General features: G+C 43.6%; 3 protein-coding genes across 4 annotated transcripts in view; 1 reads left to right on the top strand and 2 right to left on the bottom strand.

Moving 5' to 3' along the window:
• The window catches only part of si:ch211-232b12.5 (zinc fingers and homeoboxes protein 3), a 41,942-nt gene that overhangs the window by 15,270 nt on the left and 2,955 nt on the right, over positions 1-23,717 (bottom strand). The window contains exon 1 of one of the 2 annotated variants that reach the window (XM_039612134.1): positions 7,623-7,751. The exons of the other annotated variant lie outside the window; for it this stretch is intronic. The gene's annotated coding sequence lies outside the window, so the exon portion shown is untranslated. Of the gene's footprint in view, positions 1-7,622; positions 7,752-23,717 lie in introns of those variants that run through there. 2 annotated transcript variants of the gene reach the window in all.
• fam83d (family with sequence similarity 83 member D) lies at positions 105-4,132 on the top strand. Its single transcript, XM_031733064.2, has 4 exons — positions 105-812; positions 2,276-2,443; positions 2,547-2,671; positions 2,786-4,132. The coding sequence occupies exons 1-4, from the start codon at positions 327-329 to the stop codon at positions 3,651-3,653; spliced, it is 1,647 nt and encodes a 548-aa protein (XP_031588924.1). The 5' UTR covers positions 105-326; the 3' UTR covers positions 3,654-4,132.
• Positions 21,240-23,164, bottom strand: mafbb (v-maf avian musculoaponeurotic fibrosarcoma oncogene homolog Bb). Its single transcript, XM_031733030.2, has one exon. The coding sequence runs from the start codon at positions 22,829-22,831 to the stop codon at positions 21,866-21,868; it is 966 nt and encodes a 321-aa protein (XP_031588890.1). The 5' UTR covers positions 22,832-23,164; the 3' UTR covers positions 21,240-21,865.

Genomic DNA, 23,717 nt, shown 5'->3' with positions numbered 1-23,717 from the left:
ACACAATATCACGAAAAAGCGTAGGAGTGGGACCTCTGGTGATCCCTGCTATCTGCGGTGTAACCGGATCAGGGTAGCGGAGGGACGTACAGGAGGCTTGTTTTCCTCCAAATGAGCCAATGAGACAACCTTTACATTACACTGACAGCCTGGCTCGGCGAGTCTGGTGACGCCGCTCTGGTTTGACAACCACCGCGCAGCCAATGCGGATCCACGTCGAGCACGAACGGAGGGAAGCAACAAAATACAAATTTCCTTCCTGCAGGTCAAAGCGTTACCTGCCCGCTGCTGTGTGTTTCAGATAAAAGGAAGCGGGAGACGCGGTGATGGCCCTGTCTCAGTGCCTGGACGACTCACCTCTGAGGTTTGGTCCAAAACCTCGCGGGACAGACGAGCTGAACCTACAGGAAGTGTACAATGAGAGGCACCGGCTGGCTCTGGAGGAGCTGCTGTCCGGGGGTCTTGATAAGTTTCTGGACTTTCTCGTGAGAGAGAGGATTCCCAACTTTCTGTCGGACGATGAGATCCAACAGATCAGGAGCGCCGCCGTGCCACCGCGGTGCTCGTCTTTCCACGGGGAGGAACAGGCGCTCGAGCAGTCGCTCAGTAGCACCCTGGACTGCTCCTCGGTCACTTATTTCCCAGAGGTGTCAGACGTGGAGCCGCCGCTCCTGGAGCTCGGATGGCCCGCCTTCACAGCGGGCTCCTACCGGGGAGTGACGCGGGCCGTGGCGCACTTCCAGCCCAGCTACGGCGAATGCATTTACAGCTGCAAGGAGGCTGCAAGGCGCATGATTAAAAGTGCCAGAGAGGTACGCACACGCGCGCGCGCACACACACTTATCTGCTGTCATTCATTCTATTTTTCATGCCCTTAAAATAAACTGTCCTTTAATGCGTATACTGTATCACACTGAAATGTGATATTCACAAGTTTGCTTAGTCCTTTGTAATAGTCCTCTAACCCCTACAGTATCTCTTATTTGTGCGTTATCCTAAAACAGGACTTTTATTTTGGTTTTGTCAGGTGACATTTATCACCTAGGCCTTATCCCCCCTCATCACCACCACAACAACCACACAGTCAGTAAGCCAGTATATGTAGACACTTTTTTTGCATCATTTCTGGAGGGGGAATGTAAAAAAAGGCTCCATAAAGGCTCCATTGTCCACATGGAACTCCCTTGATCACTTTGAATTTTAGAAGTTCGTGCTTTGAAATCTGGATTAGAAGAAATCACCAACCTTAAAGGGAGGGGGGGGGGATGCAACAAACAAAAACAAAGCATGAATATTTAATGTGATGTTCCTGGCGGGAGCTGTCAGTACAGCCTCTGGTTTTGAAAAGAGACATTCCAGCACGAGGAGAGGGAGTTTGTAGCACCTCAGGCCTGTGTAGAACCTGCGTACCAGATGTGCCTCGACTTGCTTCGCTCATCTCCATTCCCTCTTTCGCTAGAAATGTTTTCAAACACTGGATTTTCTCCCAGGTTCAGAGCTTAACGGTGGTGTTGTGCATGTTATGTGCCGACAGCCAGGCCAATCCTTATAAAAATATTCTAATCCTGGTCGAGCTGTAAGATTGTTTGTTCTTTTGTAATGTTACACCACTCACTGCACAATGTCTTTATTGTACAAAGAAGGCCACCGATTGTAACGGCACACAGTGAGCATGCACTGCTGGAGGTCATCTCAAAGGAACGGCCCCATTCCTGAGTTTCTATGAATTTTAACTCTGCTTCTATGCTGCCTCTTAAAAACAAGCATCCCCCAACCCAAAGCACACACGCACACAAACATCATCCAAATAAGGCGTGGTGCAAATGACAAAGCTGCGTGTGGATAAAACACCAGTTTGAAGCGATAAATCTAAGATATGTAAACGTCCGTGTCTAATCCTCGACATGCAACCTTTACCGCAGCGTGTCAAATTCCATTCCTCCTCGTGAAAAAGGAGAAATCTGGGTGCAAAACAAAGCTGGGGAAAATGGAGGCAAACCCTACAGTGCACCTACTTGTCTCCTGTATAAAAGTCATTTGTTTGCTGACCAAGCGTTACTGCCGATTGCCATGGTAACAGACCACAGTCAATAGAAAGCTCATCAGCACACACATTACAGGGAGTGTGTCAGACAGAGATTCACGGCTCTGTTTGAATAGGGCCTTGTATTTGATAATAATGAAAACACAATCATGTGCTACATCTGCGAGAGCACGGCTGTGGCCCACCGAAAAAAGAATTCTATTATATTACCTCTGTAATTTTCCACTGCAGGTGATTGCCATAGTTACAGACTCCCTGACAGACCTGGATATCTTTAAGGACCTTCAGGAGGCCTGCTCCCAGCGCAGAGTCCCTGTCTACATCCTGCTGGACCAGTCGTGCGCGCCCGCTTTCCTCAAGATGTGCAAAAATGTCAACGTTCGCCTGGATGACCTTCGGGTATGTAGCTGGTTCGTTTAAGACGAGCATGGCTCTGTGTGCACAACATGAGCATCAGATGGCATTAAAAAAAAACAAAAAACACGTCCCTAATCTTTTGCAGCAAATGAGGGTGCGAACTATAACCGGCACAACTTATTACATGAGATCCGGAGCGAGGATTACGGGTGAAGTTCACGAGAGGTTCATGCTGGTTGATGGAAACAGAGTGGCTACAGGTTCGTACAGGTAAGAGCCCGCTAGCCATCGTGCCCTCCTGATTTATTAGATTGTAAGGTTATGCATCCGTCTTGCTCGGTCTGCTTCTTACCTTCAGCTATATGTGCTTAAAATTCAATTCAGGTTCAACTGGACTGATGGCAAACTAAACAGCAGCAACCTGATTGAGCTTTCTGGTCAGATAACGGAGAAATTTGACGAGGAGTTTCGTATCCTATATGCCCAGTCTCTACCCATAAACACTCATGGACCTCCAAGTGTCCGCAACAGCGGCATCTTTGAGCACCTCAAACACTCAGTTGCTTCCTCCCCTCACCTGCGTAGTGAGAGGCCAGCGTGTCTGACAAGCACGCCCAGCCGTAAGCCACAAACGCTAGCACTGCAGCTACCTTGTGACCCCGCATCTCCACATAAAGCCAGCCCGGAGTCTGACACTTCGACTCTAAACGACGACTGGATGGAGCGGCAGCACGTTCAGGAGGAGATCCTTGCTGGCAGCACGACTCCGCATTTCTCTGCAGAGCAGCAGGCGGAAAAAGGGACAGAGACCCCCAGCACCTGCCACGTGTCGACTCAGACGAAGCGGTCGGTGACGGAGGCTGAAAGCCAGACCGACCTGCAGCTCCCACAGCATCTCAGCATCATTACTCAAATAAGCACAGGGCCGAGCCAGGACACCTCTCCCCACTTGGTGTCTTCCAGACAGCCCGTGCCCACCCAGGCAGCTCCAGACACCACTTTAAAGGACTGCTTCCGCAAGCTGACCAAAGAGCGCCAGAACCACTACACAACCATCCGCTCCAAGCTGGAACACATGGTGACCGCCCTGTCCGAGAGGCGGGAGCTGGTGGACGTCACCAACGTGACTCAGGGGCTTGGCGCTCGTGGCAGTCAGAGGATACACAAAGACTGTGTGCAGGAACCCAATCCCAGAATGCCTGCTGACAGTGCGGGCACGGGAACATGGCCAAGAGCCAGATGTGTACACTAGTTTGTCTTCGGGGATTTTAGTAGTGGTGGGTAGTGGAGGGAAATGTTACAAAGTTTCTCTGTTCTAAATAAATCATGTTGGCTTATGTAGGAGAATTTCAGCTTTATTCTCTTTGTCTAATTTTCAGTGCCCACTTTTTTCTCTTTCTTTTCGTCCTTTGTCCTTCACATGTTGAAACAATCCTTTCCAAAGAGGTAACAGACCTGCAACTGACATCCACGTTGCAGAAATTCTAACCAAAGACAACGTAATAAGCATGTCTTACTGTGAACATTGTAACACTAAGCTGGTTAAAATGGAGTCATATCTGCTGAAGTGTGAGAGAAAACGAATCTAAGCACTGTTTTTGTTTTTTTGTTTTTTGGGGGGGGGTTTTGTTTTTTAAACTCAAATTTGTCTGCTGTAGTTACATTGGAACATGATCCCGAGGAGCAGCTGTGCCTTGCAGATAAATAAAGTAGTATTTTGCTGTATTGCTGCCTTGCTTCCACATTTCCTATTTTTTTTGTTGTCTCTTTTATCCTCGATGCTGTTTAAATGGGAGACAACAGAGCTCGGAAAATATTTGCTCAGAAGTTCCAGCATACACAAGGAGGCAAACCGCACTTAAGTGACTTCACGAAAAGAACGAGCACCTGCGCCTCGTGCACCGCCGTGCCTTCATGCAATTAGCTGAGAGACAGCATCTGTGATACTGGCACCTTTTGCTGATTACGCCGGCAATCACGGTCTCTGTCCAGGGTGGATCTGGAGAACGAACAGCACCGCAGAACACAAGTGTAGATTAGGTTGAATCATAAGTAAACCCTTCTTTACACACAGATGGAATTAAAAAAAAACAAAAAAACTTCTTACTCCTCTGTTCCATTTTAGATTCATTTTTCACAGAGATTTTTCTCAACAAGTAACAGTTTAACTGAAACAACAGCTTTTTATGCTTTAGTCACAAAAAAGAAAGAACTCGGCTGTCATCTGTGCAGAGCTCTAAAAATTGAATCACGGCTGTTCATTTGTTTAATGTGTCGCTAAGCTGGGCACAAACAGTGTTTCAGTCTTCATATAGCACAAAGGTTAAGCACAAAGGTCCCACTGTAAAATGCCCAAAACACACCAGTGTCTTTGGCTGCGGTCTGAAAGTGCGCTCGGTTATAAATGTGTTACTCACACCATGCTTTATGTGACTAATGTTCAACTACACCGAGAAGTCAAGGTGCAACTGCTCCACAGCAACGTGTGCAGATAGCTTAACCGAGAAGAGATAGGAGAGTTTGATTTTAATACACAAAGGGGAGAATGAAAAGATTGTGTGCGCCACAAAATTAAGCATGAAATTTTCTCAGGTTTAACTACATTTCTTTATGCACTTGGATTAAATGTGAGAAACTAAACCTTTTGTGGCATGTTTTAAAGCAAAACTCAGTGTTTACTATTCATTGCGCAGTAGAGTTTTATAGACACATTAGTCCACTTGACAAATTACACTATAACAATAAAAGTAGCACTGCTGATTGTATACACTTGGACTGAGAGCTGGTGATCATTTGTTTAATCAGTATCTACTTAACTACTGGTCCGTGTGATGCATTGCTTTACAGTAATTCAATTCAATTTGCCTCAAGGCGCTTTATATTATAAAGTAGAGACCGTACAATTATACAGAGAAAGCAGAGAATCCCAAACAATCAGATGACCCCCCATATGAGCAAGCGCTTTGGTGGGGCAGTGGGAAGGAAATACTCACGAAGAAACAGTGTGAAGGGAGGAAAACACGACAAACGAAACTACTCTCCTGTATGCAGATCAGTTACCTGAAGCTCCTTCGAAATCATCTGCATCATTAATATGCTCTTTGTTTTCAGGTAACAATAATCCAGCTTTTAATATACAAATAAATTGAAGACTTCTTCCTCTATAATAAGTACTCTGGATACTCTGGATTTGTAATTTTTACTAAAGGGCTGTGCTGTGTGGGGTTTTTTTCATGCTGTTTTATTAATTCAGCAATGTACCTGTTTGTTCCTGTGAAAGGCCCCTGAGATGGTTCATCTAATACCAGATAATGAATGAACTAATTAGCAGATTAATAGAAATTGGTACTGTTCCAACAGTTGTGTGAGAAAATCCTAAATTAGCTTTAGGTGGGATTTACAGAGAAATGCACTGAAATGTCACAATAACAATGAACATATCCTGGATAAATGCAACTTTTCTCATGAATTTCAAAAGATTCATCAGGGTAGCAAAGGTCTGCCATTTACAGCACGCCACATTATTACCATTCAGTCTTAATAAAGCCTACACTTCTGACTATTACATGGCAAAAAGATAAGAACAGCAGGCCCTCCATCGGCTCCTCCCGTGGTGCGTTCATCCCCTACCAGGCAAACACATCAAAAGCCTCTGCATTCATTATGTAAAATGGCGCAGCTGAAGGGAATTGATCTACAAGTAAATACAATGGTGGTAATATGTGAGAGAATGGTATTTGATTTTAATTGGCTGCTGCAAAGCAACCACTGGCTGTAATCAAGGAAGCAGTGGGGGATCCACAACACAGCAGTGCGCACCCACAGCATTAGGCTCGGCTCACTGGTAAACAGAAAAGCTCCCGTATTCCTCATCACATGGGACAAATAAAAAAAAACTATAGCTATGATTTGCTTTTTAATTGATTTTTTTCTTCTTAATTGAGAGTGCATAGCTTAACACATTTACCAGAATCCCTCTTACGATGAACATTAACTGTAACACTAGCAAAACTCTGCCACCAGAGAGAGCCCTGTCCCTAACTAAAGCACGCTCACTGGTCTGTTGTATGTTCTGCTTGATTTCTATTACAGAGAAGAGGTGACACTCTGGAAACACCAAAGACGTATTTCTTAAATTGAAATAAATCATCTTCTCGCTTTCTGAGAAGACTTTGATAAACTATGATGGTAATGGTTATTCATTTGAGATATTTTTGTTTGGTTTTGTCCTGGTGATCCTGTAATACTCTGTTCATTTCCAGATTATGGTGTGCAAACAGCCAGCATCTGATGTCCTTATGAGGTCAGTCGTGATCCCCGGAGACCAGCAGAGGCTGAACTTCTGCTAGGAAATCCTTGTGGATATCAGCATGTCTGAGACAAGGTGTAACATTATATCCTAACACAAACACTGTGTTAAGTTCTCATTCAGTTATTGACTCTATTATTGGGAATCATCAGAGATCACAGATGTAAAATAACCGTTACATGAATTGCTCTGGTAAAATTTGATTATGTGCAACATTTAGTGTTTATTTCTCTGTGGGATTCTCACCAGGATGTGTGTAGTATGAGAGCAGCTTTTTTTAACCCACTCTCCTCTCCACAGCCCCACACAGTCCCACAGGACAGAATAGATCAGGATGATGCAGACAGACAGCAGTCAGCACACAATTGATTATTGGATTTATATCCATCATGGCGTACATTTACGCGTGCTCCCTCTGTGCCCGAATGTCAATGCGAAGACTGTAGCTCGCTGCGTTTATGATCAGATTGTGTTATTATATAAACTAAATGAACAATTAGAGCAGTGGAGTTTGTGTCAAATATTTCGATTTTGGCTTCGGCTCCCGGAAATAATAAACATCCAATCTGGCTTCTGACACTGACTCAAACAGCTCTCCTGATCCTGAACATAAACCTTTTAATTACTGCAAACATGGTTGATGAGTCTGAAGCTTGATTACTTGGCCTTCATTAGTCAGATTGTGGGCTATAGTGACTCCCACAGGCGCAGTTTGGCATCCATAAACGCTGCCAGGCTCTGCATTAAGCAATTACGTTGACCCTACTGTACACCCGAACAGGTGTGAGCACCCAGATCACACACAAACAGCGTGTGCTCTGGGTGCACATGCACTTAAAAAAACAAAACAGGCTGCATGTAGGAGTTTCAGTCTGTTCTGATTAAAAGAAAAGACTGATAAAATGTGCTTACTGCTCGGTGTAATCCGGCCTGTCATGACGGTTTCGTGTTCTCTGTGCCACCTTGTGTTTTGTTTTCCATCAGGGCGGCCGGTGGCTGTCACTACACCGAGGAGGGATTGTTCTGCCTCAGGCCACCACACGCTGATAATGAATGCTCAGCTCATTGGAAAATGAAGTGTGTCTGAATTATGTGGTCAGGATTTGGCCGTTGTTTGGGTGTATGAGTCAGGCGCAGGGACATGCGCGGACGCTCAGTTTGCACAACACTTCCTGTGTTGTAATGCTGATTCGGGGCCACGCTCGGGCTAATGCAGGTGGAAGGTATTGTTGATAGGACTTTTGTGCTAAACTGCATGATGAGCTTAAAACACGCTGTCCGGCAGCAGCCTTGGAGCTATTTTTAGACAGGTACAGCTGCTTCTCAGCACCCACCCTTAAACCAGCCATTCACCAGAGATTTATAACTCTAGCCCATGAGAAACAGCTGTAGCGTTTTACCACTTGGTTGCGCAGAAGCTGAGGTTTATCCAGAATTATACAGCCTTTTTTGGTTTGTTTGTTTATTACAATGTCTTTTTCAATTTAGCTGACATCAGTGTTAAATGCAGTTATCAGTTAGTGGGATGCATCACACTGCTAGGCATTTAAACCACAAGACTGGAGCGTCCGGTACTGTGGGGATGAGTCAGTGTACAGTCAGAGCGCCACCTGAGACCAACACAAGTTCAACACTTGTGGTGTGCCGCTCCCCCACATCATCATGTGTCCTGGCCCGTCAGATCAGAACACTGTCTTCCAATAGGAAAAATAACAACACACTTTGTTTATCAGAGGAAAATACTTCCTGTTCCTACTGAAAGTGGCCTGGTGTTTCCTCGTATGCTTCATGTGTGCGTAAAGAAACGATTTCTGGGACTTTGTGTTTTTGCACAGAAAACACAGATGTGTCCTTTTGTATGTTTTCCGTGCCACGAGAGTCATATGTTTCCGGTCTTTCGGGCAAAGAAATTGGGCCAGCGTTGGCCACTTATAGCTTTAGAGAGTGTGTATGGATTGAGTGCCAGTGCGTGTGTTTGTTGGGGGGTAGAGACTAAAAAACACAGCCGCACTCTAACAGCCAAGCTTAAGTTTAGCTTAATACTGTCAGTTTGTTGTCTGCATTATTCAAAAGGACACTTTATCAGCTGGGGGCGACACGTATTAGCCTGCCTACACTGCGTGCTCCACGCAATGATGTTCTACGCTGTCCCCCATTAACTACGGTGTCTATTTCAGCGGCTCTCTATCCATTTATTGATGCATGTCTTTTATTGATCCCAGCACTGATTTGCCATGCAATCCATTACCCATCTGTCTGTTTCAGCGGGCTTTTAAATGATCCATCAGATTGAGCTATTAAGGAGAACTGTGGGTGAAGTCTAAAGGTTAGTGATACTTTCAAGGAGAGACAGGTTCCTTGTATGTGTGAGTGAGTGTAACTGGGGGTGGGTACAGGTGGTCTCATTTTGAACTACAGGACTCAGCGTGAACCTCAGAAACAGAGCTTTAAAAACTATTACGTTGGTTTTCTGCAGTTCTATTGTCCTTATGTTATTTGATGAAATGTTCAAGAATGACCATTTTATCGAAAAGTAAAATTGAAGTAATGTTTAAATGTTTTTATCAATGTGGACTCAATAAGGACTTTGCAAGGTGTCCTGAGGTAACGAGATGTTAGAGCAGAGTCTTTAAGTCTGTCGAGGTGCAAGGTGGGGCTTCCGTGGATCTTTTCTTGCAGCAGATCCTCCAGATGGTAGATTTTAGAAGCTAAGTAAACCACTTTCACTTTATGTCTGTTCTTCAAACTATTCCTGAATGTTTTCACTTTGTCGCAGAGCTCATAATTTTGCTGAAAGAATAATATACCCGCTGTCCTCACAGCTGCCATGAAGAAGAGAACACGGTGTATGCTTAGGCAGGTGGTAGCATGTCAAAATAACATCTCCTCCCAAGGAGTACAACGTACTGTCCAAGTGGTTTAAAAGAAACTGTTAGACCAGACCGCCTTCTTTCATTGCTGTGTTGTCCAGTTCTGAGGCTCAGGGTTCAGCGTGGACAGTCCGAGTGGCCTGCAACAACACATGCTCACAAACAGCAAGCTACAGTGTGCCGTCTGCTCTGAAGCTTTGCTCTCAAAGCTGGTATTGGCTTTTTAAGTTATTTGTGCTACAGTATGATCAGCATGATTCGCGCTTATGTATGACCAGACCCCACGGGTACACCATTAGTAGGTACTGCCTCTGTATGCCAACATATAACTTAGCGTCCTTAGTCTCATTTTGGCCCATTTAAAGCCACTTCTTGCTGCTTCCATGAATTTATTATTTTTGAACTTCATGTGTGTGCCTAATATGTATGTATATTTACAGCTTTGATAAATAGATAATCTTATTCACTTCACCTGTCTGATTGGAGCTGATTGGCTTGTATAGCTGCTTATTTATCACAGGTATAAAAGCCAGTTGAAAAAACCTTTTAAATGAATGCAAATTGGAAATATAACAAAAGAGTGTTGTGATTAAAAAGCACAGGGAATATATTGCTTCTAAGACGGCAGGTGCCGTCACTTATTGATGACTTCAAGTCCAAAATGCTCCATTTTTGAATCAGTAATTGTATTGATAGATATGCTTTTAAGCATCCAGATGTTCATTATCTGACAAATAACACTTTTTTGTATATTTTGTCAAATATGTTGATTTGTTTTACAGGATATTTGTTGCAATGATCTGTTGCTCAGCTGTAATAATATTTGACTGGACCACACTTCGAACAAAGATTACCAATAATTAGATAATTACTAAATTAAATTAGATAATTAAATAAATTAAAAAAAGTTTCGAGATAAAAAAAAAGATTTCAGTTGGGCAAAACCAAAAACAGGCTGTTTATTTTTTAATGACATGTTTGCAGGTTTTCGCCTGACAACAGCAATATTTGGGGAAAAACACATCTTTCCCGAAGCACTCTGCATTAAAGTTACGGAAATGTAATGTAATTTTAGGGGGATTATTCCTTTACACCAAGAACAGCCTGCTGAGATTTTTGACGGTTCATACTTTCTTTTTTCAAGGTAACTCTTTAATCTTCCTGCAAAAGCATACTTTGAAGAAACAAAGAAAATGCCACCAGCCAAACATGGATATGTGTGTGTGTGTGTGTGTGTGTGTGTGTGTGTGTGTGTGTGTGTGTGTGTGTGTGGGGGGGTGGCGGGTTCAGATTGAGATGCAAGATGGATTCATATATATTCATGAATTCAGTCAGAAAAGTCAAACGGAAGCAGTACGATAATCTTGCAGTAATTGCATTTTTTTTTCCTTCCAACTGTTTTTTGGCAGAGCTGTGAGCCACTTCCTGAGAAGGGACTGAGTGAGGCAAAGGAGTGTCACAGCAGTGACGTTAGATACACTCTGACCCCGTAACCAAGGGCAGTCAGTCCAGCCCGAGGTCAAGTGGTGGTTCTACCCAATCCTTCAGCTTTATGGGTAATGGGATGGCTATCATTAGTCCTTAGGTGGCCCGTTATATGTTTAATTAACCAATACAGACAGCAGATAATTGAACTATTGACTGGCCTCTCCGAGTTACATTTGTCTTCTGATCCAGCGAGAGCACGAAGAACGAAGTCGAATCAGATGTGTTTAGGCCTGTGATGTCCTGATATCATCTCCTTTTACTCACCTGACAGCTTCATTTGACACCCTGACCTCTGGCTAAAGGCAACTTTTATTCTGTTGAAATATTCTGACTGCGCACTCCTTCTCTCCCAGGCCTCAGGAAACACCACTAAAAGCTTACAAAAAAACAGGGAAACATCCAAAAGGCCATATTTCAAACTATCAAGCTTTGTTTTTTTCCCCATACATGTCAGTCTGCTGGATACATGTCAGCAGCCGTCTGAAAAGTGCTGACATCGCTGCCCTCCTGTCCAGCAGCCCGCTCTCTCTGTGTGAACTTGGATTTAGCTCAAGGGTATAGCCACCCTCCTAATGTGATGTAGCTCCGAGAAGGAAACAAATTGGCCTGACGTCTCATGCGCTGCCTTGTCTTGATTGTGTGATGGCTTCTGCTGCTAATGTGTTACGATGGGTAGACCTGCGTGGGGAGGGAGACAGAAGTGTGTGTGTGAGATGGAGAGAGAGAGAGAGAGACTGAGCAAGAGAGGGAAAGAGAGAGAGAGAGAGGGGGGATGGGGGAAGGGCCTCAGTCTGCAAGATCAGCACAAGTGGAATTGCATTGATTCAGTTAACTGCAGAGTTGGAGCGTGATGTGGAATTCTGTTTATCAAGGGTGGAGTTTATAAGATAGGCTCCATTTTGATCTTATTTTATAGACTGTATTCATAATCAGTCCCAGTTCTCTTAGTTTCAGCTCTAAAATATTAGATCAACCTTATACACACATACGCAATAGCTTAGATCCACCTGGAGTTCTAAAAAAATGTCCCAAAAAATTTAGTCGATACGTATCTCTTATTGATTCAAAGTCTCGGATTCGACGGCCATGTAACGCGCTGTATTTTTCCAGTGTCATCCCACAGAAACACAAATGCTTACATAGCTCGAATGTAATGATACTGGCAGATCTGCACTGTAAACATCATGGTAATCAGCATAAATCTACAAGATCAGATGCAAACAGCGCACATCATGCTCTGTAAATTACCCAGAAATGTGCAGCACGTTCTAAGAAGCCCAGAAAAGGCATCTGCTGAATCTTAATAAAATGCAAAGTCAATCTCAAATGTTGCATTAATGAAAAAGGGACACAGCTCTTCTCAATGCACCGCTTCCTGTAAATAAGGAATATTTAGTGGGTAAAAATATGCAAAAAGAAGACAGTGTGATGTATTTATTTCACTGACACTGGGCGAGTTTCTCCTGTAATAAATCAGACCGAGGTCAGATCTTACTGGGCAAATCTTACAGCTGCCGTTTTGTGTGGATAAAAGCCATCTACGTGCAGCCTGCCCATGCTTTTGGCAGAGAGGATATATGTATTTTAAATTAATGAAGCTCTGTTTTGAACATCCATTAAAATGTTGGATATGTATATTTTCTTTTCTCCTTTCCCCTCGCTGCCCCGCTCTTTCCTTGCCTCATTTCCACGTCTAGCTGTAGGGAATTTGTCTCTAAGGGTTTATCATGACTGCCTCATATTTCCCCCCGTGGTTTGTCATTTTGCTGATCCAGACGCTTTTTCATATTTCAGTATTCTTATCATCCACTGGCAGTAAGATGATCCATTTCACTTATTTCTCAGAAGTGTGACTGCAGCCTAAGTCAATATCTAGAGAATGAATTCAGCAAAAGGCGCGCCGTATCCGAGGAGGGGCAGCTAGTTAGCGGTGGTGGTGGTACTGGTGGCGCAGGACACTTTTTTTTTATCCCGAGTCAGCAAGGGTAAAATGTCAAGCATTTCTTAGGGAAGCGGCTCCATAGGATTCCATTCGAAGCTTTAATCTTAATTGAGAGCATCGCACATTGATATTCCATAGGCCTCTTTGCCCTTCGCCTCTCAGCTACTTTCATTTAGAGGACAGCCGTACTGCACTACAGCATGGGGACTGCTTTGTCAGACAGCCAAAAGGCCAAAGGCAAGGTCAACCTCTCTTTGTAACAGCGGCTCACTATGGAGTGAAGGCGTCACCTCTTTGATGCTGTCGGTGCTTTTGTGAAATAGTTTTGGAGTCTTGCTAAAGTAAAACAGGATCAGATTTATTCCATCCTTGCTTTAAGTTGGCAGGAAATATCACGGAGGACTCGTGCTCCTGTTTATTATGCTAGGAGTTAAAATTTCAGCAGCTTTCTCAATGTTGATCTAACAAACCACTTCATTCCCCAACAGCTAGAGGCCATACAGGACACATCATTTAATGCAGTTTGGAGTAAAAGAAGACATTTCCATATTGAAGAGTGAGAGTGAGAGGGAGTCCATCGCAGCCATCAAAGAGGTGATTCAGTCAAGAGAACCAGCCATCTTCTGCACACTGTTAACTAGATTCTGAATAATTGCTGGAGTCTAAAATACAGCCTATTCACAGAGGAAAACATCGGTGCCACTTGGATGTCAGAAAGCTCCCAATTTGGCGTTCTGTGCTGGGTTCAGCAACATCTCTTAATCCTTAAACAAAGGGGAACGACTAACTGGCCCAGCAGATGCAGATGTGATAAAGCCCATGTCATCAACTGAGGTGGAGATAGGAGGAAGGTGCGGGGTGGCAACTCTCGGCTGTTGCTGCTCCTGTGGGAAGACTTGTCATGCCACCTTTCCAGAGGTGATGAAAACAGATAGAAACAGAGACAAACACACACACACAGACACACACACACACAGAAACTGTTTACAGTTAAGTACACAGCCCCTATCTGTGGGACTGAGGACTGAGCTCGCCTCCATTTCTCATGCTCCTGCCTCAGCCCACTGCTGACACAGTTATACTGTAAAGAGATAGCAGCACAGATAGCTGTGCGTGTGCATGTCAACGTAGCCCCGGGGGGTAAACTAGTCTGAAAGGGCAACAACACGCAGTCTATCTGCGCACGTTTTTCATTAATCTCATTTATGTGACAGATTTGGGAAGCACTCGTCGATTCAACCACTCGAGGTGTATTCTGCTGATGAAACACTGACTCTGGATTAAAGGATTAGTCCTTTAAAGATCTGTTTTACTAGCACATATTTAAAAAAAAAACAGGTTCTTATAGAGGGGCTGCGGCTTCTGACAGATTTATCAGGTAATCAGGGTTTGACAAAGCTTCAGAGAAGCCACTCCTATTTCAAAGTCTTCTCCACCAATTCTGTGGGAAAGCCCAATGCCCGTGCTTTCCACTGCTTCTACTGTTCAACCACAGTTTGTCTTCACCAAAACAAATCAACACATTCAGCCTTCAGATCCATTGAGACAACAAAGCTACCGGACTCCTCAGCAGGGCATTACAAACAAATCTTTAAAGGCAGAGTCCACTTTGTCACACACAGGCCAGTAAAATCCATAGTGAGACGGCTCTTTCTCAACCTACTCTGAAAATCAGTGGACATAAAAACATCATCCTAAAAAAGAATTTACTGTTGAAGATTTTGTAACATTTGGTTCCCCTTTAATTCAGAGGCAACCGGTGATAATTCTGCGAATGATTGTACACTGAGCATCTCAAAATATTTGTTATTGCGACAATGCGGATGGTTTTATTTAAGGCAGCTGGACATAAAAGAAGCAGTTTCAGATTTGTGCGGGAAAAAAATGATGAGCAGGGTCCACGCGTAAGTCAAGGCTGTTCCTCTCCACGGGATTTAAATATAGCCCCACTCACCATTACTGCTGTCACTCACAGACTTATGATGACCTTTTGACCTTGCCTGCAAAAAAAAGAGACTTCATGCTGACATACTCACTCCAGATGCACTGCAGCACAGAGACACAGAAACACTTTTTTTTTTGTCTCTCTTGGCTTTGAAGTTATCAGTCTGATTGTCTGCAGCAGTATCGTTTTCACTCATTTGTCTGATTTTGTGATCTTAGATCTGTTCTCAAGAAGATGGTGTAAGCTTATGTGAGGCTGGCAGGTGGGGGGATTCCCAGAAAAATTGGACAGTTCAGTGTTTCTCAGCCAGCGCAGGCTGAGGTTTTTGGGACTTACATGTCAGAGGGCACAAACTCCCGCTGTCTACAGCTCGGAGGTGCTGCAGGATACTGTGCAGCCACGTGTGGGCGGTGTGTTCCTTTACACTAATCGTATTCGATTCTTTTTCGCTGGTCTGCTGCGTTTCTAAAAAAAAAAGATTTGCAACTATACGTCAGTGCCTTCCTGGCTCTTGTTTGCCTTTGAAAGGCAGTGGAAATCAGTTGCATTTCATAATAATCAATAATAAGAGATACAGCTTGAGAAAGTTTTGAATACACATGCCCCTTGGACAGTTTCACAAAAGCTCTTAAGGCTGCTGTAATCAATATTTTTTCTTAAAGTATGTCAAAGTCAGACCACCACTTTGGTCCAGACTTAAACACGTCAACTATTCTTAGGTGTATATTTTGTAGAAACAAACATATACTGGTGCATGAGATAGCTGCACCCCGTTTGTGCAGACCACCTGGTGAACACAGTGGAGAAATTTGCCGATAAAGATCTACTACGGAGTAAAAAAGAGAGTGAATATATGCTTGATGGTAAAACCCAAAGCTCCAAATGAACTGCCCTGTATCAGTTGGATCTGTTAACTAATAAGTTTGATATGTTGATCTAAAGCAGGTAACGTGGCCCTGCTGTTTTCACACTGTGTTTTGGCGCAAAAAGAAAAACTGTTACTGGAGGTTTAACGCCATAACGTTATATTTTTTGCATGCATTGTCTGCTTTCATTACTCTTCATCATGCAATTTTTACTTCTGCTTGCAGCGATCGCGATGAAAGATAATCAGATTTGTTAGACTGACGTGACTGCTGGCAGCCTCGAACGCTTTATTGCGAGTGCACTATATCTTAAATTCAGTGGGAATTGTTATCGCACACCCAGTCCACTTTGTTGTTTTCTTGTAACCTTTCTTTCTTTCTTTTCTTTTTGAGAAGTTGGGTTTTTTCTCTCTGCTATTACAGAAGCCAGAACAAAGTACTTCCTGTATCTTGGCCACAAACAGAGCAAACAAGTACATGGGTTCACTGTAGGATAAGGGCCTGCAGCCCCTTAAATAGATCCCTTATAAGCTCTGGGTTGCCCAATAACAAGCTTTTCTCCTTGACACTCCAACCACAGCACACAGTTGGTTGTTCCTCAGTTATTTTAGCTGAGGCTTCACATCGAACATGATGACAAAGATGGCCAAAGAATCAAAGAATGGGTGTGTGAACAGTCCTCTGCCAAGTCCTCCAGCTGCATATAATGCAGACAGCGGTGCTAAAATCAGCCAGAGGGGAAAACAATATGACTTTAAGCTCAGCCAAAGGCCTTCTGTGAAACACGAAGGAAGAGTTTTGACACAAGGGAGATGATAACGTGACACATTAGTGGGAGAGTGACACACCCAATTCCAAGGAGGCCTCTTAGACTTCACCAAATGTATGACACTACAGCCATACTCTCATGTCAGCAACACCCACAGAAACTTATGAAGAAGGGTGTCGAATTGTGCATGTGCAGTGACAGCTGTAATTTATGAAAGCTCTAAAGTTTCAGCTAAACTTCACAGTTATTAGTTATTTTTCTAAAGGATATAATTTGATCTGTTTATTTTTCTTCATCTCATTCCTCTAAGCACAAACTAAAACACGAGGTCAAGACCATGAAACTCTTGCTTTCTCTTTAACACCCTCACCAAAAAAAAAAGTGGTTTCTTGTCTTTCATTTCCTAACAACAGCCAGAAGTGTTTATTTTCTCATCTGCAGGGCTCTTCCCAAAAACCAGAGTGACCCCTTTACTTTTCCCGGATGCAAGTATGTTATAGACCAGAGACCCAATAACGTCCCCAGGGGCTGGACCCGCTTTCCAGGTTGTGCTAAACATACTGGTGTCTGAGCAACAGTTGACCCTTAATCAGCAAAGCTTTGTCAACAGCAACTGTGAGCTACAATTATCTTCCCTAGATAGGTAGGTAGTGTACTGGGGTCCAGGGGCAGTGGAAAGGGAAGAGGCTGTCGTGGGGGGGCTGACTTAACCTCTGTGACTCGTGTTTCTACTGTGCACTAATGGATGCCTGTCATCATTATGGACAGAAACAGGAGGGCGCCTGCCAGCTGTATGACCCCCATAAAACAGAACAGGAAATCCTTGCAGGGATTGAAAGGGAAAGACTCGACTCTTCTCTTCTCTTCTCTTCTCTTCTCTTCTCTTCTCTTCTCTTCTCTTCTCTTCTCTCTTCTCTTCTCTTCTCTTAGTCATTTTCACATCAACTGCAGAGTTAATTTACCCCCCTGTTGTGCATTACAGTGAACCCTCAAGCTCGGGCTGTTTTATAATGGTTCTGTCACACTGGGAGGAACTTGTATAATTATTACATACAGTGCATCACCTTTGCTCTGTAACCAAAGTCCACCGTCTGTAATGTGACAGGACTTTGTCTGACTTCTCTCAGTGGTGTCCACTGGAACGTGACAAGCACTTTATCAGAGGGCCTTCCTATCAGATCCCCAAGAGTTCATGCACAAACACGTTGGACACAACGTCCCCAGGAAGCCAGATTCCTTATTACACCAATAAGATAGCTTTATTGTGGTCCTGGGGCTACATATTAATCCACTCCGTTGAATCCTTCAGAGGCCATCATGTGATAACTTTAGTCATTACCAGTAGTACAATCATAATTACAGTGGAATCATTCAGGATGTGGCAACAAGGGGAAAAAAAACTGCTGTTGTAATCAGCAGCCACGACAATAAAAAAATACACTTCTGACCAAAAAAAAAAAAAGATCGTCACAATCACATGATTTTATTTAAAAAAAAAAAGTGTGTGTGAGAGAGCAAGAAGGCGCACGCACACGCAAAGTCCTGGATTTGCATACGCATGTCTGTATGTGTGCTATGTCCATGGAGATGCCTGTGTGCGTGTGTGATCGCTGCATGATTCACAGTGTCACAACTGTGCGCAGTAACGACTGGACATCCTGAGCGGAAACCACAGCCATCTAAGTTGCGTTTTCCTGAGACACACAGGCTAACACTCTCACAAAGAGTCACTTGACTGGACCCTCATATAGGAAGTGAAAGAGGAAGCCCCTCGTCCATCCTGTCCTCCATCCCAGCCTTTGCTCTGCACTTCACGTGAAGTCGGTCTTAGAGACGATCACTCAGTATGAGGCTTTGCTATTGCAAAACAACCGTGAAAAAACTGGCTCAGGCTGGAACTGGTTTGTTATTTGGGGGTGAGGGGTCGGAGGTCAAGCGTCTGGCCAGCTGACATTTAGTTACAGAAGATTAGCGACAATCATTACTGTAAAGGTAGAATTCACTGATTGATCAACAGTGTTTAAACATTTTTTCAGTTGATCAAATGATTCCGACTTGATTTGAGCAAAACATCCATTTGGTATCTAATCTCTGAGCAGCTTTGTTGCATTAAGTCAGAAGCTACCCCGACAAGATACTGAGTATTGAAAGAGTCACGCTGCACCAGAATCAGTTGAGCTGGATCAAAGTAACACTGTCAAGAGGAGAATGGGTATAATATCACAGATGGAAGTGATAAGTGATGTTCGACTGTGGGGTCTTTTTGGCCGGGTCTTCCCTCATGGCTCGAGGCCTCTGGCTGTGTTCATTGGTGTTAGTGTATGAAGCCTGGCAGCCTGCATTCCTGTGCCTCTCCCATGCACACAATGGTGAGTAGCTGCAGCATTCCACTGTCTGTGTCCGCTGTCTGAGACACAGCCAAGTCTTGGCAAACCCTAGCACTCAGGCAAGAGGTTGGCACCACATTCAACTGCTTCTGATGAATCCGTCCGAGTGTTTCCACTGCACACCATTCCTTCTGAGGTACTCTGTGTGTGTGTGTAAAAGTGTGTTCTGGTTAAATTAAGACCGAACGTCTCATTAAACTCTATGAAATAAATATACGTGTGTGTGGAAAAAATAAGCCCTCTGCAGTAGAGATTTTTTTTTTAAATTATAGGCATGATTATGCTTCCTCTTTAGCATGCTTTATCATTCATCTTGCAGCCATTCCTTCTCGCTGTTTTTAAAAAATGCAAGCATGTCTGTTCTAAACCGTTTTCACTGCTCTTCATCATTCTCTTGCTATTTGCTTTCTCTCTTGTTCTGATGCCACAGCCGTGCAGACACCTTTCCCTCCTGCTGACTCAGTAGCCAGCCTCAGGCGCTGTGGGCTCAGGGTGTTGGTGGCAGGGAGGGGTGAGTGGAGAGGAGAGGAGGGGGTGGCGGCGGCGGTGGTGGTGGAGCGCGAGGCTCCCACATCAGGCCCCAACAGCCTATCACATGCGAGGGAAAAGAGCTGGCTAATCGTTTCTACAATGGCACCCTGCGCACTGTCACACAGTACCACAAACCGCTTTCCTCACCAACACTTCTACTGTATTATTCCACTGTTGCTTGGAAATCCACGTGTGATGTACGCAAGTGCGCAAACACACAACCGATAACAAAGCGCTCTCCTCTAAAAACCACATTTTGTGAGAGGCATAAGTGTGCGCAGTGTGAAGAACATGCAAGTGTACATTATCACAAGAGCATTGCACCCAAAAAAAAAATAAAAAATCTCCACTACCGCAACTATGCAGTTACACACTGAAAAATCTAAATTTTATATAATTTTGGACAGTTTTAGGTTAATGTCGAGCATGTCATTTCTTAATATTTCACTTGATCAGTGATTTGGAACAAATCAAGTCATTTAATTATTTTTTTTCTCTCAGTTTTTCTAGAGCAGTTATCTGAATAGCTTTAGTATTCATGTATACCTTTGTTTGTTTATTGTTCACAAATCTACGCTCATTTTTACAATGACAGCCACAGATTAACCCTTTTTATTAGGATTCAGCACCGCAGCCATCTAGATATCCCTGAGCTTCTGTGATTAGGCCTGTTTTCAGAAAGAAAGTGCTTTTGCACCTGTGCTGTGACTTCAGGCCTGCTTTGCTTTAACAGAGGGGTGAGGTCAAAACCGTTAGGTGGGGGGGGGGTCACACATGAAAAGACAATCTGGTTTCCAGACTAAAGTGAGCCACCTGCAGTGCAAACTCTCACTGAAAGGGAGGACGGTAACAAAGTCTCGTCTGACAGTGAAACACTCTCCAAGATTTTCTGTGCAGAGGCAATCGCAGAGGTTATAAACTCAATTTACAATGTAACCACTTATCACAGATTATTACCCTGGCCTTGGAACTACACACTCATCCAAATATTGTTGTGATCTTAAACCGAGAATGATCAGTGCTAAGGAAATTCTCCTAATGATTTAAATTTTAAAAAACAAAACACCAAGTTGAAAAAAAAAAATGTTGAAGCTGGCCAAAAGAGCGCGGAGCAGTGTGCCGTGGTTGTTGTTTCTCTTTTCCTCTGTTAATGAATGCAGAGGTGTTTGTCCGAGGAAGAGAGGAGAAGGGAAGCCTGATTTCCACTCCATTTTATCTGTGCCCCACAGCCCCGGCTAGTTAGCTCCCCGTGCTTTCACATGCTGGGGTCCCACAGGAAGCAGTACTCCATGATGGGCAAAGGTCAGGGAACGAGAGAAAGCCACTCCTCATTTCATCCGCTGAAACTAACTAATACACTTTGTTCTTATTTGTTTTTTGGACGAATTAGAAAATAGGAGGAATGTGAACTTTGTTTTAATTTAGATTATTCTTTATGTGCTTACAGTCTTTCAGTTGCAAATTATTCAAATTACTTTCATATTTATACACACTATGCACTAGCTGAAATACTGTGATACCCTTATTTTATGTAGCATGTACAAATAGTGGACTTTGTCTTTTTATAGTATTTATCTTTTTCCTTTTTTTTGCTTTTATGCTTTGTTGTACGATTAATAATGTGTTTGGATGGCTCCAAAAACTACAGCAAGCCACGATGACAAGTGTGCAAGTGGAAGTAAATGTTTTAACTGCGGGTAAAACATTTACTCGTGAGAAGATGAGACACGATTTTAAAAATTCACAATAGGTTTATTGATCCATAGTAAATGAAATTAAAAAAACAAACAAACATTGTAGATGAAAAATGAAAATCTGCATAATTATTTGCATAACTGTGTATTACATTGAAAAGAAAAGCAAATAAGGAACACATCTGTCCAGCAGAATGAGCTTCATAAAAACAATAGACGTGTGATTTCTAACATTAGATGCTTTCTATTTAAAGAAAGGATGAACACGAAATATAATCCTGGCTACAAAAAGCAAAGCAAAGCAAAATCATCAAAATGAGGATCAAACTATAAGTGAAGCAAAAACAATATGGTTGCATAATTATTCAAAGCAAATATCCTCTGATTTCAAGTACATCATCTGAGACAAAATACAGATATGCCTGTATAAAATAAAGACATCTCATACATGTCCTGCATGCATGCTTATTTGCAAATTTCCATTCATTACTTGTTGGCTAGTTGCATCTATTACAATAAGTTGAGTCGAGTCCTTTATGTCCGAGATTTTTTTTAAACTTGATGAATCCGTGGAGTTATTTGGTAAGGAGCAAGGCGACCAGGTGGCCAGCCTGCCACCCCTCAAACATGGAAAAGATTCAGTTCTGCAGAAAATCTACAAACTCACATTAAATACTCTGGTGAGGATGGGTTGTCGCTGGTAGACCCTGTTTCGTGGTAACAGTTTGCACCGGACAGTTTTTCACATTTAAGTTTATATGCGTCCCTCTCGCGGATCAGCCTGTTGAGTTCATGTTTCAGCTGCTCGACCTGCGACAGCAGGTTCGTCTTCTCGTGCTCCAGAATGTGTTTCTGTTGCACGCGCTTGTAGCGGCAGGACTGCGCGTAACCCCTGTTTTTCAGGGTTCGGCGCTTCTGCTTCAGACGCATCACCTCGTCCTTGCTTAGGCCTCTGAGAAGCCGATTGAGCTCTCTGACTGACATGGACACCAGCTGATCGTCTGAGAAGTGCATCTCGGCGTTGGATCGCCTGTCGTGGCGGCTGTGTTGCTGCTGGAGATGGTGGTGCGCACCGAGGACCTGCTGGGCCTCCGGCGACTGAGGGGATGCGCACCCCATGTCATCTTTGAGATATGGGTCTTGGCAGTGACTGTTGGGCATACCTTGCATGTCCGAGTGACCCGGAAGACCCGGGTAGTGCTGGACAGGCTCGCTCAGGTGGCCGTAGCCATCGTAATCAGCCGGGAAAGGTGGCGGATTGTGGCCGTGGGGCGCAGATGGATGTCCCTGCTGCGCTGTGGCTCCGATGAGGGCCTCCATCGCGTCTTCGGGTGTCAGGCCAAAAGCCTGAGGGTACATTTGCTGAGGATAACCACCGTTGTTGGGTATCCAGAACTGGCTGTTTTCGACGTTGTTTCTGTGGTCGTTAGGATTGAGATTTGGCGATGAAGGCACAGAGTTGCAAGGTGTGCTGCCAGGAGTGGAGGAGACGGAGTCTGGTCTATGGAAAGAGCGATCCAGCCCCTGCATCGTCTCCTTCTTCACGCCGAACTTCATCAAGTCATAGTCGCTGACGAAATCCATGGGGGGTTTCTGCAGTCCCAAGTGTGAATGCGCCTCAGTCGTCATGCTAAATGGAAAGCCGGTCTCTTTAAAGAGCTCCAAATGTCCACTGATATTTCATGCAGCCAGTGAAATCGCAGTCACTTGTTAAAAAAAACAGCCCAAAAAACAAAACCCGAATAATAAAAAAATTTTAAAAATGAAGTATTTCCAAACTTTCGATCACAAAGGGGGAAAGCACCACTCGTGAAAAAAAATCACAGCAAAAAACAGGAGAGCACCTTTTTAAACTTTACGCTGAATTGCGATGTCGCACCGCGCAGCTTGTTTGGCTTTAGGAACTTAAAAGTCCGGTGATGCCAACAGACTGGACGCAACTCTGCCTTTTCAGGAGAAGCGCACTTTCTTCATAAAGCTGCATTGTGTGATGTCACGCCTTTCAGACTACACCTCCACCCTGCTCTCCAATGAAAAAGGGAAGATTTGCATAAAAGCTTCTACGAGCGACTCCACACGATCTGTTCGTGATTGTCACTTGACCAAAGCCTATAAAGGTCTGCTCAGGGGCACAAACTCTATTCTGTAGTGTCTTTTGTGTTTAATTTCTTTATTTTTATTGTTTTATCCGTCCTTTATTTCGCATATTGCCAATTCACCCCACAGGACAAATTATGCACCAAAGTGAATTGGAGCCATGAGAACAAAAAACAAAAACCCATAAAAACAAAACAGAATCGTCTGAACGATAAGGATATGATTTCAAGGATTTTGAATAAATGTATGGCAATGAATTTGTCTATTAACAATAAATATTAGTTGTGAACTATAATAGAACTATACATTTATTTTCCCTCAGTCACAATTTGTTGCAAATTGGTTTATGGTAATTTAGGAATTTATGGTTATTTATATGTCATTATTCATTAATAAAACAACAGCTACAGGATGCTGT

This window comes from Oreochromis aureus, linkage group 5 (genome assembly GCF_013358895.1).
Source record: "Oreochromis aureus strain Israel breed Guangdong linkage group 5, ZZ_aureus, whole genome shotgun sequence".
NCBI lineage: Eukaryota > Metazoa > Chordata > Actinopteri > Cichliformes > Cichlidae > Oreochromis > Oreochromis aureus.
This window is presented reverse-complemented; position numbering and strand designations above follow the sequence as displayed.

Excerpts from the sequence above, each read along its gene's own strand:
- mafbb (XM_031733030.2), bottom strand. The coding sequence starts at position 22,831 with ATGACGACTGAGGCGCATTCACACTTGGGACTGCAGAAACCCCCCATG.
- fam83d (XM_031733064.2), top strand. The coding sequence starts at position 327 with ATGGCCCTGTCTCAGTGCCTGGACGACTCACCTCTGAGGTTTGGTCCA. Across the intron at positions 813-2,275 it reads TGATTAAAAGTGCCAGAGAG|GTGATTGCCATAGTTACAGA; the intron begins GTACGCACACGC and ends TTTCCACTGCAG. Across the intron at positions 2,444-2,546 it reads TTCGCCTGGATGACCTTCGG|CAAATGAGGGTGCGAACTAT; the intron begins GTATGTAGCTGG and ends AATCTTTTGCAG.